Genomic DNA, 13,684 nt, shown 5'->3' with positions numbered 1-13,684 from the left:
GCGTGTTAGTAGATTGGCACCAGATTGCAGATCTGATGCTCCTATAGAATGAGAAAAGAAGCCAAGCTTTTCAGTCTGCAGAAGCTTTTACTGAAATGCTAAAATAGGCGATGATAAAGACAAATGTGTCAATAACCCATTTTTCTTTCTTACTGTTAGCTTTCTACTCTTAGCTTTCAGTAGAAAGCTTCCTGAGGTTTATTCAGAAACAATAGTAAAAATGAACTTTCACTGAATTTCCAATGTAGTTCCATAAATGATTTAATCTGTTTAGAAGATAAAACCCCTGCATGTTTTAGTTTTTTTTTACTCTTCGCATATGATGTTAGACTGCTACTCTAATGTTAGATTTCTATTTTAAGAAGATTAGGTATTTATCATATTCTGGACTTTATGGATCTAATTGATTAAGAAAGAGGTTGCGATCATTAATTTATCCTTTGAGAGAATGGAAATAAGTTGACAAGTGTGTGTTAAGTATTGATTTGGTTGGGCCTACAGGAGGAAGGTGAATGGTACTTAAATCAGCTGGTGGTTTTGAGGTGATTACGGGGGACCAAAGCAAAATTGTATTTATTCATGATTTTTTTCTAACATAAATAGTGTAAATTTGACTGTCTTAGTTCAGTAAGTTTTAGATAACTGTGTAGACAGTGATATTTTCATGAAGGTGTTTGATATCTCATTTACCATTGTGGTAAATAACTTTTACTTTTTCCAGTGATCCTTTGAATACCTCTTTGCCAATATCCAATACAGTACAGGAGTCCACCTACACAACCTCTGCCATCACCTCTTCCAGCCTGACCTGCTCATCCCAGAGCACTAGCCCGGTAACAACAACTTCCTCCTATGAACAGACTTCTGTCCATAGTAGGATAGCATACCAAAGCTCCATGGCTCCGTCTGAACCACCCCCGGTTGCAGTTTCGGTGAGTGAACTTCAGAAATAAGACCTAGAAAAAGGTAAAATGATCTTACTGTTTTAGACTCGTATAACCCTGCTATGTCAGTGCTTTCAACCAAGCCAAGTGGTTTCTTCGATTCCCAAGCCCACCCTGTTACTTACGCTTTCTTTTCCTGTTGTGTAGCCATTTTGGGCTGTCCTGTATTTGGGATATAAGAGTCTCTGATTTTATGGGTCTTGACATCTTAAATTGCCGTCTGACCTTTTTTCTTAGTAACACTTAAATATTTCAGTAGTTTCCTTCCCTGAAGCTTAGCTTTTAAAAAAGGAACTCACTCTCTATGTAGTCATGGTATTTTGCCATAACTTGACAGTCTCTATCCAAAGGCATATAATTCCTTAAATTTATGGAGAATCTAGCAAATAAATCTCAAACTGGTTTTGACCCCTCCAGCATTATTCTTTTGTTGGATTTAAATACCAGTAGGAATTAGTATTGTGTTTTATTTTAAAAAGATAGGGTGAGATCTGATGTAGGACAGCTGATCTCTTGGGAGATACTTAAAAGCACCTACTCTTTGTACATGGAACGTAGGTTTGTTTAAAGAGAATTTATTGAATGTTTAAGGAACTTGTGAGAGTTTGTAAGTTTATTTACTTCTGGCCTTTGTTATGTAATGGCTCAGTCACACTTGTCTTCTGCACTAGCTCGTATGTACTGGTGAGGATCAAGCGTAGACTATCCACTTCTGTACTCCAGCGTTATCCAAAAAACAACTGGTGCTTCTCAAGTCTTATCTTTCAATGGAAAAAAATTGGCGTCTGTGTAACTTGGATAGTTAAAATTGTGAGTTGCATTAGATCAAAAGCACAACCATTTCCTATATGTTAATGCAATCCTTTCTTTCATATTGGTGTGAACCTGAAGTTTGTTATATACAGTACATGGGAAAGTCTCCAGCTGATGGGTGTAGTATGGGCAGTGTATGGGATTCTGTATGTTCAGGACACCTTGCACTTGAGAACTTTATTACGTGGTTTTGTTAAAGGCAGTAAAAAGCTAATTTTCTGCCTTTTTGTCTTTCAATATAGAACAAATATAGAATTTTGCATGAAGCATGTTAAATGTGTGATTCGTTCGGAAAATACAATATACCTCTGAGATGATTTATTCATTTCTCCTTTGTTTACAGAATGGGCACAGTGGTGTTAGAACACAGGCAGCTCTTGACAGTAAGTTTATAAAGCTTGGATGTGTACAGGACTCTTTCTGATCTTTCCTTATAACTTGGTATGCGCACAACTGTAGCAATGACATCTGTTTTGAAGTTCTTTATAGTTCTCTGACTAACTTTCTGCTGATCAATATGAGTTTATTTTGTACTTGCACAGGATGTACTGCTTGCTTATTGGAGAAAACTGAAATATGGAAACAGCTCTATGGAATCTATACCCAGTGTAACACTGAGCAGTCTTAAGCATTAGAAAGGTGCTTTGCTGCTGCTTTTTTTCCTTTCTGGATTTCTCTACTGCAAATTATGTAGCATACAATTCCTTATTCATTGTTCCAGCTCTTGTTTGGAAAGCTGCAGTTCGAATTTACTGGTAAGGAAGCAGTCACATTCTTGGAAAGCACCTCTTGCTGGGTGTAGTGCTCAATTGCTACCCTGTAGGGAATGAGGGTGACTAACATGCTCCCTCTGCTGGGTTGCTTGCTATCTTACAGTAGAGTAACAATAATACGGTGTTGGCTCTGATACTGTTCTCTTCATCTTGGCCTTTTTTTGTGTGAGTTAATTTACTTGTAGCACCCCAGTAGCTCTCTTCCCAGAGTCAAAATAATTAAAATGTAGTTTTCACTCTTCACTCTTCTTGGCTTTTATATTCTGGTTTATGGAAGCTTCCAGCAGCTTGAATTAAAAACTTTTGAAATTCCAACTCTTCAGTTTTATCTCTATCCATCTTTTAAACATCTCAGGTATGTCAGCAGCAGGACAGTTTTTTTTAATATATGTCTGAGTGCTGAGAACTTGAGTATTCAGACCTATGAACTGTTTTGTTATTGCCAAGTTCTGTTTAAGTGAGCAGGAGGAAGGGTATATGCCTAAAGAGTTACTTAATAAAGATTGTAATTTATAGAACAACTTTGCAAATAGGAAACTTATTTACTCTTACATATAGAATTTATAATTTTGGAAAAAAACTGAGAATTTCTAATATATTTTTATATTACTGTGCAACATTTTTTAGTCCCTTTTTCTATACTGGATCCCTTTGACAACATTTCTGCTTTTTCCTCTATCCATAAACCAGAATCGGTCTTCTGCTGTTTATCTATTTCAAGTGTCCAAACTATTTTGAAATTCTCATTTGTAAACATATGAAAGCACTGACTGTTTTCCTTCTGTATATGCCACTAATATCCTTAGTTGGTCATCTCTCGTCTTTCCTACTGCTGCTCTTTAATGTCCAGGTCTCATCCTTCCAAGATGTGTAGCTGTGCAGAACATGCATGGATTATAAGACTGACTGTCCTATTTGTCTTCTGGATTTCTTTTTGTCTGGCACATCATGTTCAGGCATTGTTTAAATGATCTTAATGGAGCCCCTTATGCTGGGGTTATCTATTTTGATTTCAAGGAGTGAATCCTGGCCTGACTGTATTGAGATTTATAAGTGGTGTTTACTTATTTTTATATGAATGTTGCCAGGAGATATCAGGTGATACAATTATGTTCTTCATAGCTACTTTTTTTTTGCCACTTGAATTTCCTTTGTCAGCTATGCTCATGCCTATTACCAAGGTCAAGACCTCTTGATTTCTGTTTGCATAGCAGCCAATCCAGCAACCTGGCTTCTCTCATTTAGGGAGAAAACCATTAATGTAAACAGTGATGCTTAGCTTCTAAGCGGACTTTTGTTTGGTGAGCATTCTGACTGCCTGACTTCACAAGCATTCCAAGATAGTGATCCACCAGGTGGTGATCTTCAGTGTTGTATGAAAGCATGGCCCAGCATAAGGCAGGGCTCAACTATTTCTGAGATTTATTGGTGTGCATGTATGTCTAATTCTGTGCATTATCCTCCTTCAGAGGGCAAGAGACAGAAGTGCAGAAACAAATGGAGGAATTGTTCTGTGTCTTATAGCAGTACAGTATTCCTTTGGAAAGGCAGTTTGGTGGTAAACAAGTTCTATTATAAAGCTAAAAGAAGTAATAATGCTAATCAGCCTTTATCTAAATCAAATAAACTGAAGCTATATTTGTCAACTCTTTGAGCGTGCTTAATGCTGTGCTCAATTGTGGCATTTTATTGTAGCTTATTTTATTTTTAATGCATTACACATCTGAGTCAGTACTGCAAACGAATTAGTTTTACGTGCCCTTTGTACAGCGATCCAAATCTCTGGCATCAATGGTGCAGTGTAGATTGGAGTGAAGAAATAGAGCTGTAGGTAAACTTCTGCAGGGCCTTGAAGAGTGCAGACAAGTTCAGTTTGCAGTAGGGGATTGAAATCAAATGCAAAGAATTTAGAAATGAGGATGGACTTAGGAGCAAAAGCTAATAATCAGATACTGGGAGATGAAGCATACAAGACTAGTTTACTACATGTGTAGCAGTAAATATTATAACTTCAAGTGAAGAGCTTAAAGAGAGAAATTCATAGTTCTGGTGCCATCTGACTTTTCCTCAGTAGCCAGATTGCTTAACACTGTTCCTGGTTCTTAACAGCCTGATTTTTGTAAACCAAGGGTAGAATATGTAGTGTTCCTAAGTCCAGTTTGGGAGTCAGGTATGCTGGAATTTGTCTCTGAATGCCTCTTTTCAACTCATTGCAGCTACTTCATCAGTTCCAGTGTCTAAGACAGAGCCTTCTCCCTCACTACCTTCTGCTGGTTCTATGCCTAGTGTGGTGTCCACCACCGCTTCGCTTCTGCCTTCAGCATCGCAGCACGTGGCAACGTTGCCCAGCTTGCCTCAGTCCAGTGACTTGGCCAGCAGCTCACTTTCCCAGTTAAGCAGGTACGGTAGGAGTTGGGGTGACCTGTGAAGGGAGTAATATTCTGGGGAAAGGGCAAATGTAAGGGTGACTGACACCGGGGCTATCAGGATCCCCTTTTCTGGCAGTAACTGGAATTCAGAAAGATTCAGAAGAGGATGTTCCTGTTCGCAAAGTAATGTTAGAGCAGTGCAGCCCTCAAATTGTCATGGCATATAAACACCTTTGTTTTTCAAGGGGCTCTTCAGTCATACCAGCTAAATTAACCAACTAGTTTTATTTCCCCCATTTTGCTTTCCCTACTTTTTGCAGTGTTTTGGACAAATACACTGCCTTATGTTTGAAGTCATTGCTTTAAGAGTTTACTTTCTGCGCAATTTTGAAGTATTGTAGTTTCATTTACACTTGTTTTTTCTCAAAATTAAAAAGAAAATCCATAAGGAGTGTGTTCCTTCTTTCTAAGACATTTCCGTAAGACATGTTGAAACATCAGATTCCTGGAAGTGTCTTCAGCACAGTTCAACTCATTTACACTCTTTGATATTTCTGTCCCTGTTACTTGAGCTTTGTCCTCCAGCAGGGCACGTGCTGGGGTTGTATTGATTTGTTAAGACTTCTAATGCTCATGTTTGTACTTTATTTGTTAATATAAGAAACTAATTTGATGGGATATCACAGTTTTATTTCTGTTTCCCAGCTGGGGTGTGGTTGATTCCCTTCTCTGCTAGCATTTTCTGTTGAATATAATGGTAAATGCAGCAGCTAACCAGAATTATTTCATTCATATTAGAAAAATTCTCTTCACAATTGTTGAGAAGCTGTGCATGTTGGTAGAAGTTTTAGTTGGAGGGTTGTTAACTGTTGGGCAGATACTGAATGTCATGACAAGATGATGCCTGAACTCCAGGCATGTCTGACATGGTTGTTCTGGCAGCTGTTGTCTGAGTCTCTGCCATAGGCCAGATAATGAATTAATGAAGGCTTCTTACAAGGGAAGGGTGGGCAAGGAAATGGTTTAAAACTGTATGCTGGACTCAGTCACTTCTTTTCTTGCTGCCTGAAGTGGTGTCATCCTATTTCCTCCAAATAGGGAATAGTTTTAAAGGCTTGAAGGAAAATTAATCTGTTGAAACTGCCAAGATTTATTCTGGCTCAGCGCCTTGAAGAGCTTGTGACATAAGTCTTTGCCCTTAAATTAGGGCATATGATTTAGTCCAGAGTTTTATTAAAAACACTGCTCTATTTTCTTGTGGCTATTTCCATGGAGAATATTAAAGTATGTCTTGTTATTAGGATCTCTCTTGCTTCTGATTCACATCATGAGCTATCTGAACACCAAACCATACATGCTTTGTATGGCTTTGTTTGGCTTTACTCGGTATTCATTTGGTTATTTTGCTTATCCCTGTTGTACTTCTGTGTGTTCTTGACCTTGAAAGTAAGGTAGAACTTGTAAGTGTAAATGTTTGAGAACCAGTTTGTCACTTCTCAAGGAGACATTTAAAGAACTTTGAATTCCAAATGAATGTTGGTGCTGTTGTTACTGCCTCAAATTCACAGGCCTGGTCAGCTAGGGAAAGAAGTGGTACTAACACAGAGCTGCTTCCTAAAATCAAGTTATCTGCAGATGTTTTTCATCAGTGGATTCCTTATTCTCAAATCTTACAGTACGTATAAAGCTGAACTGATTTTTCTGATTCATCTTTTGAACAAGGAAAAGGTTTTCAGGTGTTGTAAGTGGTGGTATGAGTGGTATGATTAAATGATGAGATTTTCTGTAGTAGTATGTCTTTCACAGATGCTATTTTTTTTTTGAGCCTTCTCTTTTGAAGAGAGTATCGAGGCTGTTGGCAGAGTTTGGAGCACATACCTTACAGTTACAGTTAGCAGAACTAACGAAATGCAGGTTAACACATGAAAAGTGATGAATCAAACCAAAGCACTGCCTCACCTAGTACCTGTCCCCTGTGATAACCAGCAGCAGTTGATCAGGGAAGGAATAAGAAACAAGCCATGTGATATGTGGAACTTTCTGGTATATTCTGGTTTTGGAATTTATATGACGTCCAGGCATAGTATAATTGCTGAAACAACTTTTTTTTTCTAAAAATGTAGTAAACTGATAATTAGAAATGATTGGTGCTTATCATGTTTCTTGTTATTAACAGTTCTCTTCTTTATTTTATTAAAAACTAAGTAGTCAGATATTACTTAAAGAAAAACTGCCTGGAAGGGTGTGTGTGTGCACATAGTGTGTGTATGGTTTGTTCTAGGATAAATTCGTTGTGTTAATTCTTTGCAATTTCTTTCTAGCTCCCTTTCCAATCATCAGAGCAGCCTCTCCCCTGCCTCAGTGTTGTCTTCAAGCACATCACATGCAGTAAGTCCTGTTTGCATTTCAATAGATGTTTGGCATATAGTCAGTGTTAATCAGATGATTAAGACCCTCTCTTGAAGTTCATTGTGTTCCAGTACACCAAGAACTGATACAAGAGGTTTATCTCAAGGGAGAAGGCCTGCCAGCCCTCTAGTGGTAAAAAGATTGTCATTCCTACTTGTGATTTGTACTAGATCAAGAATTAAGTATTAGAGGCTGGCCAGTCGTACAGCTGCAGAGAAAATTTTTGTGCCAGCAAGGGGAGATGGATTAAAGAGAATTTCTTGCAGCAAGTGTGTTAAAAACAGAGTTGGCTGTCTGAAACTTCTTCAAAAGGTGGACCGTTAGCAATCTATACTGGAGAGGTTAGCAGGCAAAGTGTGGGGTGATGGAATGATATATATCATGACAAATGCTACATGACAGATGATACTGGAGCTTACCATGTAATGTTGTTGTCATGTGAGGAATTGGAGTGAGGTAAATGGTATTGAATACAGTGCTGTTGGTGAGGTTACACAAATGGAAGCCAGGCACTGCTTTATTCTGTAATAGTGTACTTCTGTACAGTCCCAGTTAGGGTGTGCCAATAGGCTTCTCCTCTCCTTTATTCGTGTATTTTAGTTTGTAATGCTTCATCCTAATTGAATGTGTAACTTAAAAATTCACGTTTAGGCAACTGCCCTTTTACCCTGTTGTGGGAGCTGTTTTAGCTTCTGTGTATTGATGACACTTTTGCAAGTGTGATCAGCTTTTACAGTAAAGGCAGTGTATTGTGCTGGATTCAAACCAGGAACTCCTTTATACTCGAGTGTTCCTGTAACACATCTAAACTGTGGTGGTTTACCATGTTGAATTTTGTTGAGAGCATTGCAGTTTCAATATTTTAAATTCCACAAAGTGCATTGAGGAAATGACAATAGCAGTGTCCTGCATTGTGGAAAAAAAAAAGTCTTTTGGAAGAATGTAATTTATATAATAAGTACTAGCTTAAATGAATAGACAGTCAAAGGGCAAAACATAATGCAATGGAAGGGTGTTTGAGTTTTTTGTGATATAATTCCGTGATGATATAGCTGCTTAATTTAAACTTTCATGTCATTTTCTTTGATTATTTAAAAATGACAAGCATGCGACTTCGTTGCTTGCTTGGTACATAAGTAATGCATATACTATTAAACATTCTCTTGCATGAGCTGCGGTTACTTAAAAGATTTTTTTTTTCCACAGCGTCTTCCACTGTGGTTTATCTGCTCTGTGATCCTCATTCTTTTTGTCTCCTTTCTAGCACACTAGTGTTGAGAACACAACTTCGCTCCAGCCCTCAACAACCTTTTCAACTGCTTCAACTTCAGCCACTAGCACCACCTCTTCGGTTGTCAGCATGGCAAGCAGTATGAACACTACAAACAGCCTTGGCCTGAGCGTTACCAGTGTGTCTATACCAGCTGCTACCACGCGGGCAGCTCCCTTAGTGTCTTCAGGTTCGCAATATTAACAGATCACGTGGATAGACAGAGGACTTCAGTCTGCAGGGCTGTCAGTTGAGCATCTCACCAGCAATAACTATGCTAAAAAATCCACACTCTTGACTAGCATTTTCAGCATGCTTTACTTGCTGGCTTATAAAATAAACTTGCCTGCTTTTGTGTATTTGAAGTATTTGTTAGGGTGTGATGTGGCATTTATATAGCACATTCTATTCCCAAAGAACTTTATAAATAGACACCAGAGCAGTTCTCGCTTCAAGTTTTGGACTAGGAGACTTGCCCAGTTTGTATTCCAGGTTGTGATCTGCTCTTGGCTGTCAGTTCACATTAGCTTTCCTTTCAGTCTTCTCTGTGACTTGAATTCATTTGGCAGTATCAAAGTACACTGCAGTGTCCTCATTATCATATGTCACATCCCTACTGCCACATCTGCAGAGAGGAAAAAAGCTGTCTGATGTGTGGGTTATTCCACAGCAATAATCACTTCTTCCAAAGCATCCACTGACAGAGAAGGTGGGGAGGCTTCTTCCACTGAAGTGGAAGCAATGCTCTATTTCTCTGTTGTTCTAATCAATGTAACCTGCTAAAAGGAAATTCTGTGGAGGGAAGTGCATGATGTAAATATTAAGATCAAACTTAAATGAGATTTTCTCATTTCCTATTCCCACTCTTTGTAAATGAAGCATCTGACTGGCCAAAGTGCCTTTTAACCCTTCTGCTTCCTAGCTCTGCTTCGTAGAGGCACCTGAGGCTGTCTCAATCTTCTTTATTTTCCCAAATGCAATAAGTAACCCACAAAAAGTATGCTGGCAATATTTAGTGTTTTCTGGTCTGTTGCTGACAGCAAGGTGTTGACAGGGCAGAAAATGAAAGAAAATGATTTGCTCTCAGATCTAGTCCAATGCCTCTGTTTTACCTTCAGGAGGGGACCAAGGAAAGAGGTTACTATAATTCCTGTAATCCACTCAAAGTAAATGACAAAACTGGGCTGCTTTCTGCAGGGACTGTTTTCAATTTGAAGTAGTCTGTGCTTTCCCTTCCCTTAGATATGGTTCTATTTTTCAGGCTATTTTGAGCATTTTTATCAATTAGCACTATATTTTTCTGTGTAGTTCTGTTCTTTAAAAGCCATGACAGTGCAGCTGCCAGGGCTCCTGAGCTATGTTGTCTCAGTGCTGAAGCCTTTTCTTTCCTAAAGGCTTGTTAAAGTGTCTGTATTTTGGTTCTACAGGCAAAGCTCCCCCAAACCTGCCCCAAGGTGTACCGCCCTTGTTGCATAACCAGTATATTGTGGGACCTGGAGGACTTCTGCCTGCCTACCCAGTAAGCAATTTAATTGTACCTGTCCTTGTTTACTTAAACCTTGGTGCAAGTGGGCCCTCCAGACCTGCTGCTGTCTATGCCGAGGCATTTGTGTTGTCATGTATTGCACCTGGAATTCTTCGTCCAAATGCTGAAGAAATGCAGTATGTTCAGTGGGAGTTCACCATTCACAGAAAATTTCAGAATTGGTGTGGCTGTTGTCAAAGCTGAGCATGTCTTCTGTTATGTTTTTTGGTTGTATAATGTTGTAGGCCTTTACATTAAATTTAGACTTATTCAGGTTTGTGTTACTGGAATAGACTTACTGTATTAATGGTTGAACTGCGCCATGTGTCCTGTCTGTCATTGTTTGAAAGGCTGCATGAACATTTTTGGTGTCTGACCAGGGTCAACATCTCATTATCTAATTTTTGAACCAGAAGCTGTTCTAACTGCTTTTCTTATCACACTGGATGTGAGGGATGAGTTGTAGTTTGCTTGATAACCTACTCGTTACGACTTTAATCATCATACTCTCAGAAAGAATGATTGCAGAAAAGACTTCCTTTTACTCCCAGATCTGAATGCTCAGTAGATCTTTATTAATTCATTAATGATACATCTGTAAAAACAGTATTGAAGACTGGACAGTCAAGCTCTCTTCAGAGAACTGCTGTCACCTGAAAACAATATTAGAGTGACAAGCTATTTTAAGCTCTACTAGCCTTACAATTCTACTTCAAAACACAACATATAGCCATACACTTTTAACATAGGCTTGTCCTAGGGCAAACTGTTTAAAGCCCCAAATTTGTCAGCATCAGAGGAAAGTGTTACAATGATGTTTTATTTTTATATGTCTTCAAGCAGATTTATGGTTATGATGATCTCCAGATGCTTCAATCCAGGCTGCCAATGGTAAGTAAATAGTTGGTTTATTTCATTTTAAGCAAGTTATCTTCAGTATTGATCCTCTGTCCAACACAAATTGCTTTGCTCGGTGGTGATTAAGAACTTATCCTTATGTTCTATTTTTTGAATATCCAGAAACAGTTTATTTAGGTGATGTAAATGGGTATAGAGCAATTTTTACATTTGTCCACCTGCAAACTGTCTTTTCAAAGTCTTTTCAAATCTATCTGGAATCTGAGCATGAGCTTCTCTCTTACCAAGGGGTGGGCTTGAACAGCAAGGCATTGTGCATGAATTGACAGCCACTGGGTGCATCTAGCAGGCTGTTGAAGTTACTAAAGCTGGAGTTCTTTGCATGCATTGTGGCAACAAATGCATCAGCAGGTAAGCTGCAGGAGAGGAAGCACGATTTTCTTACTTAGCTGAATCCAGAATATAAATGACACATGAGAGAAACTTGAATGGTAGGTAGTTACATTCACAGGGAATCTCACCCTCAATGCAGAAAGGTGAGGAGTTGTTTCCTCCCACCCCAAAACTGGGGTAAAGAACTCAGAAAGGTTGGTAGCATGTAACTGAGAAAAGTTGAAGGATAGATTGATGCACCGTATCCATAAAGGCAAAACTGGAGCAATGAGCAGTGATCTGGAAAGAGGTATTATTGGATGAAGGTTGTAATTAAGCAAGTCAGTATCAAGTTGTCCATGTGGAATCTGGGGGTTAGCCAAATGGAGTACGGGGATGTCCCATACAAAGCCCTGTCTGTCTGCTCATCATCAAAATCACAAAGGTCACAAGGGATAATGTGGTTAAGATTTGAAAATGTCTTATGCAAACAAAAAACAGTTAAGAAAAGTGTCGCAGAAGAACCAGTCTGACAGATAACTCAATTGAGTTAGGAGAAAAATACGGATGATAATCTAATAATTAATACTAAACTGGGGGGGAGGGGAGTATTGCCAGAAGAAATAAAAAGTGAGACCTAAAATAAAGTATCTGGTAATGAAAAACCAGTGGAATATTTTCTGTAATGGGCAAATCAAGGCTATGGAACAAGTACTAATAATTAGATTCAGAAGAAGCTTCATACCTGTTAAACAATTAGAGTGGAAAAGTGACCTTTCTGTTATTTGCAAGTTGTCCATATATTCAGCAGAAGACCTTAAATGTAGGTCTAATACAAATAGGCAATGATTTGGAAATAAGTGATGAAGGCTTCTGAAAGTCTTTTGTATGAGGGTGTCTTACTTTCTGGTAAAAATTTTTTGAAACCCAAGAAAGTTGCAGTGGGGGCAGATCAAGTCATACTGAGATAAAGGGAAAGACCTAGCTAAATGAAGACCTGGCAGCTTGATACCAGTTCGGGAGAAAGTTATGGGATGGCTGGAAAAATGCAGCAGATGTGTCACACAAATTGAGGTGAAACTATTAAAAACAAGTAAGAAATACTATAATGATTTAAATAAATGACAATATTGGTATTAAAATAAGAACATTGGATCAAAAAACAAAACAAAACAAAACCCTAATGATAAAGAGAACTATGACAGGTCTGTACCGCAGGAAGGAGTGCTAGGAGTAGGTTCATGGTTCTACACCAGACACTCTCTCCACAGAACAGAACTGTTGACATGTTTGTGATTATGTGAGTTCATTAAAGACAAAGCAGTGAAAGTGAACGTGTGGGAAGGCTCTCCTCAGCAAGCATAGGTGGAAGAACTGAGGCGAGGGAACAAATGTATGAGCTGTAGCCTGAGCTCAGTGCAGGAGAGCAAGAGGTGTGGGATTTGTGGGGCTGAGGTCAGGGTGGGTGCCTGGGGCTGCTGTCACACAAAACGTTTGCTGTCCGAGCCTCTGTCTTGGCCAGTGGCTGTTGGTTGCAGGGAGTGTTTTTGGGATCTCCTGCCTCACCCCTACTACATGGGCATTGTTCAAAGGTTCTTGCTGGAAAGATGGTGTAGTTGGTTTTTCCCCTGTTCTTCCCATAAAGGTAGAGGAGGCTGTTAAAGGAGATGGACTGGGGATCTGATGCTGTAGGTTTGCTTGTGAATAGAGAAAAAGGAGCCAGAGAAATAAGGCAGCAGGAAAGAGCGGTTGCTGGATATGATGCAGCAGCTCTTAACTGATTTTTATGAAGCTTCAGGCAGACTGAATCTGAAGCTGTAGGTTGCGTAAGAGACAGTGTCCATGTCAGCTTGGATCTTTGGGGATAACCCCTGCCTTTGGTTGACAAGGAATGGGGTACCTATGCTGTCATGGTGCACATCAGTGAGGCTGCTTCTGTTTCAGGGCAGCACTGGAATTAGCTCAAAGCTTCTGACCGCAGCTGCCAGCGTGGGCTTGGTGGGGGAGAGTAAGGCTTGTGCTGGGGATCTGCGTGCTGGGACGTACAAGTACATCTGCCTGTAACCATTCCCTGCTGGGCCAGTTAAACATCTGACTTCCATAAAATATTTTAAAGTACTATTATTTTCCCTCTTATCTGTTTACTTTTCTTTTTTCCAAATAAAGATAGGCAGATATATGAAAACATAATGGAATTCTAGGGTCTTAGAGAATACTTCACAAGGGTTCAGCAAGTTGGCAAACTTGAGTGAATAACCTGCAGGTCTAAGCAGTGCAGCAGGTACCACGGGTACATGGTGTGCAGGAGAGGCTTGTGGTCGCTGAAGCTGTGGAGGTTGTAGGAGAGGAGG

General features: G+C 39.3%; 1 protein-coding gene across 5 annotated transcripts in view; it reads left to right on the top strand.

Annotated features, from left to right (window-relative positions):
- UBAP2 (ubiquitin associated protein 2) overlaps positions 1 to 13,684 on the top strand; it is an 82,775-nt gene that overhangs the window by 58,752 nt on the left and 10,339 nt on the right. For 3 of the 5 annotated variants that reach the window (XM_035309707.1, XM_035309708.1, XM_035309705.1), the window contains 7 exons: positions 722 to 932; positions 2,101 to 2,140; positions 4,747 to 4,930; positions 7,221 to 7,287; positions 8,573 to 8,768; positions 10,006 to 10,097; positions 10,944 to 10,994. In XM_035309707.1, coding sequence (XP_035165598.1) covers positions 722 to 932; positions 2,101 to 2,140; positions 4,747 to 4,930; positions 7,221 to 7,287; positions 8,573 to 8,768; positions 10,006 to 10,097; positions 10,944 to 10,994 — 841 coding nt within the window. The remainder of the gene's footprint in view (positions 1 to 721; positions 933 to 2,100; positions 2,141 to 4,746; positions 4,931 to 7,220; positions 7,288 to 8,572; positions 8,769 to 10,005; positions 10,098 to 10,943; positions 10,995 to 13,684) is intronic. The other 2 variants (XM_035309709.1, XM_035309706.1) reach the window with 1 other exon arrangement.

Source organism: Oxyura jamaicensis, chromosome Z (genome assembly GCF_011077185.1).
Source record: "Oxyura jamaicensis isolate SHBP4307 breed ruddy duck chromosome Z, BPBGC_Ojam_1.0, whole genome shotgun sequence".
In the NCBI taxonomy this organism is placed as follows: Eukaryota; Metazoa; Chordata; class Aves; order Anseriformes; family Anatidae; genus Oxyura; species Oxyura jamaicensis.
This window is presented reverse-complemented; position numbering and strand designations above follow the sequence as displayed.